Source organism: Solanum tuberosum, unplaced genomic scaffold (genome assembly GCF_000226075.1).
Source record: "Solanum tuberosum cultivar DM 1-3 516 R44 unplaced genomic scaffold, SolTub_3.0 scf00171, whole genome shotgun sequence".
Classification (NCBI taxonomy): Eukaryota; Viridiplantae; Streptophyta; class Magnoliopsida; order Solanales; family Solanaceae; genus Solanum; species Solanum tuberosum.
In genome coordinates, this window is record NW_006239097.1 from 378,063 (window position 1) to 382,822 (window position 4,760).

At 28.5% G+C, this 4,760-nt stretch overlaps 1 protein-coding gene across 1 annotated transcript; it reads right to left on the bottom strand.

Annotated features, from left to right (window-relative positions):
• Positions 1 to 614: 614 nt before the first annotated feature.
• Positions 615 to 1,568, bottom strand: LOC107061826 (F-box/kelch-repeat protein At3g06240-like). Its single transcript, XM_015311723.1, has one exon. It carries the CDS (start codon positions 1,566 to 1,568, stop codon positions 615 to 617), a length of 954 nt encoding a protein of 317 aa, XP_015167209.1.
• Positions 1,569 to 4,760: the final 3,192 nt, after the last annotated feature.

The following is a 4,760-nucleotide window of genomic DNA, read 5'->3' on the forward strand; positions in this document are numbered from 1 at the left end:
ATGGTTTCAAGCACTCTCCGTTGATGAAGCCCAACTTGTTCTTCACTGACAGCGAACGGAGAACACCTCTCTTCCATGAACTAAAACCAACTCCATCGAAGGGAACAGGGACCAACACCGCACCTGCACTATCAGAAGGATGAATATACAATTGACTTCCTACATCAATGGGAGTCGGAACAGAGGATTCAACAGCTGGATTGACAACTTCAACCATTATGAGAATTGAATAGATCGAAACACAGAGATATGAGATCGAGAGAAATCGAATCGATAGAATCGTGAATCGTGAAGGGAAAAACAGAGAAAACACAAAGGAAAGAGAGAAGAATGAAATTGAGGAAGAGAAATGCCGTCAAGGCTCTGATACCATGTTAAATCTCGCTATTCGAGCTCGAGAATCACCATTAATGGTGAATAAGAAGCTACTGCAACAATGCCAAGAGAGAACGACTTTGGATTCTTATTCATGAAAAGTAGTTTTGGAATGAATACAAGCTATCTATTTATACACATTCTAACTCTAACTAACTATGGTTAAATAGCTAACTAACTATTGTAACTAACACTCACAGTATTATAACAAACTATATACAATACGTAATTCTTAGATCTTAATAGTTATTAAATACAAGTTTAACCTTGCATTTTTTGGTCCATGACCATGTTCCATAGTCCTCCAAGATCCATATATCCATCATATCATCAAAGATAAACAATTGACAGAGAGACAAAGACTCATCCTTCACTAAAAGAGACATCGTTTGATGTAATTTCCATGAGCTACAACTTCCGGGATGAGGCATATTTGAGAACTCTTCTTTGTCCATATTAAGCACCAAGATACCTTTAGCACAAGGAGGAATATCCGGTTTCTCTAAATCTCTACCCACAAGCAAATGCACTGATCCATTGACAATTGCAGGAGAGTCATTCGGCACAAGATTGGGAGTCGGACAATTAATTTTCCTCTTCCACGTTTGTGTCCTGACAGAGTATATGGAATACTGAAACCAATTATCTTTTCCTTGTGCATAAATCAGTTTGAATTGTCTTGTCAATGAACAATAATAAAAGGCACACAATTTGCCAGGGTTGAATTTATGCTGTACAATTACTTTTTCTTGTGTTATTGGATTGAAAATGGCATAGGTACGCGGATAATACTCAGCAGTGAACAGAAGAACACCTTCACAAGAGTATTGAAGATGAGATTTGTTTCTAGCCATATTAATCATATGGTTGCGTTTAAGAAGTACTTTCGTGAACATCTTCTCCTCCTCCTTATTAAGACTTTGATCAAACACATAAAGGTTATGCTCATTATTAGTACCAACGCGATTGTAGTGTAGGATTAGTAGAGGCCTAGCTCTTTTGAGATGTAAGGTGGAAAAATACCGCGATGAGATCAATGTCTTGGACACTCCAACAAGGCAATCTGCGGGAAGTCTACTAAGGATTTCGATGAGGAGACAATCAGGCAAACGTCTAAGAAATGATAATTCTTCATCATTATCATATCTATGACACAAAATTTGTGTAATCCAACTGAAACATTCAAGTGCCATCACCTATATATATACAAATTAAACACAAGATTAGAAAACAATTTATATGAATCTGCAATTAAAAAAAAAAGGAAAAAGGAACTATCATAAAACATAGAGAAGATTGAAAAGACAGCCCACTTGACATGCATCCAACATAATATAATAGACAAAAGTAGAAAGTCTCACATTATTTAAGAGTTTGACATAAAAGCGGAAGTCCTCGACAAGTCAATCTAATACATCAAAAAAAGTGGTCGGGACGTAACCCATACACCACGTACAATGTCTGAAACGAAAACATAAGAAAAGTAAGTAAAGGTGACATGGTCCTCGGAACATGAGGACTCACCAAATCTTCAAATGTAGCAGTCCGAATCTAGCTAGATGAAGCTCACATAGACAATGTATAGCACTAGTTCATGTACTAAGTATGACGGATATGCATAAACATGAAAACATTATCATAAAGGGACATAACAGGAAAACATGATATGCATTCACCATGTTGGATCTCTACAAATTTCTTTCATAAGAAATCACAAATTTTACATGAACCAATCCATTCCCTGATGGATTAATTTATTTTGACTAGTATATGCCACGTTAGATATTAGTGAGCTTAGTGCAATATACATCAATGTTTTGACGTAACATTCTTAAAAATGACAAATCTACCTCAAGGGGTCTATTGGTTAATGAGATCAAGTGAAATGTGCGAGAATTAAGTTTGGATTTAAATTTTATACTTTCAACCCTACAAAATATAAATTTAATCATCCCAAACTTAATAGTCATGAATATAATCACAAGATAGCTTAGTTCGGGAACATAAGATATATCATCAGAAAGAAAAAAAAATTGTATTCAAACTAATATCAAAACAATAAATTGAGAGTTAGAGTAATAATACCAACAGTCACAGGGAAAAAGTGAACTAAGAAAAACGCCAACCCTGGAAACATAAACCTAAATTATTTTGAAGACAATAATTAGTAGGGGAAATTTCATAAAAGTACGGTTATTTAATTTTTATTGCAAAAATTTAAATATATAGTCATATTTTTATGGGAAAACTAAATAAATAGGAAACAAAATAGGAATAATTAATTAACATATATATATTTAAGACTTTATATTATATCATATACATCTACTTATAACTATTATTAATTTATAATATAACAAATTAATTATGAGGTATAACAGCTCCAAATTAATTAATATTAAATTAAATTTATTTTATTTAAAATGCATGTAAGAAAAGGTAAAGGATTTACGTTTTGAGTGGAGTTACCGAGGAAATTAAATTACTACCATTTAGGGAGGAGTCCGAGTTACTAGGAAACCAAATTACTACAAGTTAGGGAGGAGTTATCGAGGAAACTAAATCACATAATTTCCGAATGAGTTATTGAGGAAATCATATTACATGTTTTTTTAATCTTTTCAAAATGATAAAACTTCAACCATATCTTGTAATCTAAAATCTCTCTCCATAATCTTTTAAAAAAAAAATCATAATCATCTTCGTTTCCATGTTTATAGATTTCGATAATATGAAAAGTGACAATACTATCATTCAAATCTATCTATAAATAATATAAGAAGAAAAAGTGTCATGTGTCAGCACCACAATTTTTTTTTTATGAATTCTTAAAATTAATTTAAAATTTAAAAATCTTAAAATAAAAATTTAAAATTGCAATCACTAAAAAAAACTGTGTTTTAATGTTTAGAACTCTTCTTCTTCTTCCTCTTTTTTTGGAAGTTTTCAATTTTATCTATATACTAGTATACGTGCCCGCACGTTGCGCGGAGATTATTAAAAATTATTTAATTGTTCAAATATATTACATCATTTTGATTTTATTAAAATATAATTATCATCATATTTTTCATGCAATATACTTAATATCATGAATTTTTATATAACTAAAGGAACAAATCATATAAATGCATGCACACGATCATCAAATAACATTTTTGATAAAACTAAATATTATAATTATATATTTCTTATACAAACGTTTCAAAAATATATTATGATTAAAAATAAATAAGAATGAAAGAATTAAGAGAATATGTTGGTACACTCTCTCAAATTAATATATGAAAAAAAATTATTTATTATTTTCTTTCCAAAATTCATTGTTGTCCATATTAGTAATTATTAGATTTAAAATTTTTATTTTATAAAACTTAAATTGTTAAATTTTTTAAATTAATTTTGTGAATTCAATATAAGTATTGTTTTTAAAAGTCTCCATTATGCATGGAACAATTATTTCAGCCACGTATTCTCATTTCATATTCATCAGGTGTCTATGCTTCTACTCCTCTAAGTGTTATCTAAGTAAGCTAAACATTTTTTATTTATATAAAAAGGGAGGACGGACTCTTCAATTATAAAAAAAATTATTTTTGAGTTGAAAAATTGTATATCCACTATAAAAGTTAAATATGTGATAGTTATAACTAATAAGCATTACATTAAGTTATGGAATAGTTTAAAAATTAAGTACATTAAAAACATGATTCTTTTTTTTGTTTTTTTTGTTTTAATTTTTTTTATTTGAGTTTGCAGTTTTTATTTAAAAAATTTAACTTTTGTGGTGGTTACTGAGTAAGTTTACACATATTTTTAAAATTTTAATCAATTTTTTTTAATTTTATTTTATATTTTATAATCTTAAATTGCAATTTCAAACTATTTAATTTTCCGTTATTTATAAACTAATTTTAAAAAGGATAATGAAATTTTTGGAAAACAGTTACGTTGATTGATGAAGAATTATCCGTTTGTTTGAATATTTTATCACTAACCACTCCTTTTGTTTATTAGGTTAGAAGTGGGAAGTTAATGTGCAGTTAAAATAAAAATTTTTCTTTTTTTTTCATTATTATTATATAAAAATGTGCAGTTAGATGGTTCAAATTTTAAAAATACCTTTCCAAAAAAAGGACCACGACGTTGAGCTTTTTTAAAAAATATTTTTTATTTTATTTTTAATTTTCTTTTTAGTGTTTGAAATTTCTATTTTTATTTTTAGAATTCCAATTAATTTTAATAATTTACAAATTTTGTTTTTTTTGGTAGTGCTGACAATAAACATTATAAATTTTTTAAGAGTCCAAAACGTGTTAAAAAATATATACTACAATTATCTTTTTATTTATTAGTTTTATTTTCAATATTTGATGATTTATGTT

What these genes read in the sequence shown, in the direction of transcription:
- LOC107061826 (XM_015311723.1), bottom strand. Translation starts at nt 1,568, where the DNA reads ATGGCACTTGAATGTTTCAGTTGGATTACACAAATTTTGTGTCATAGA.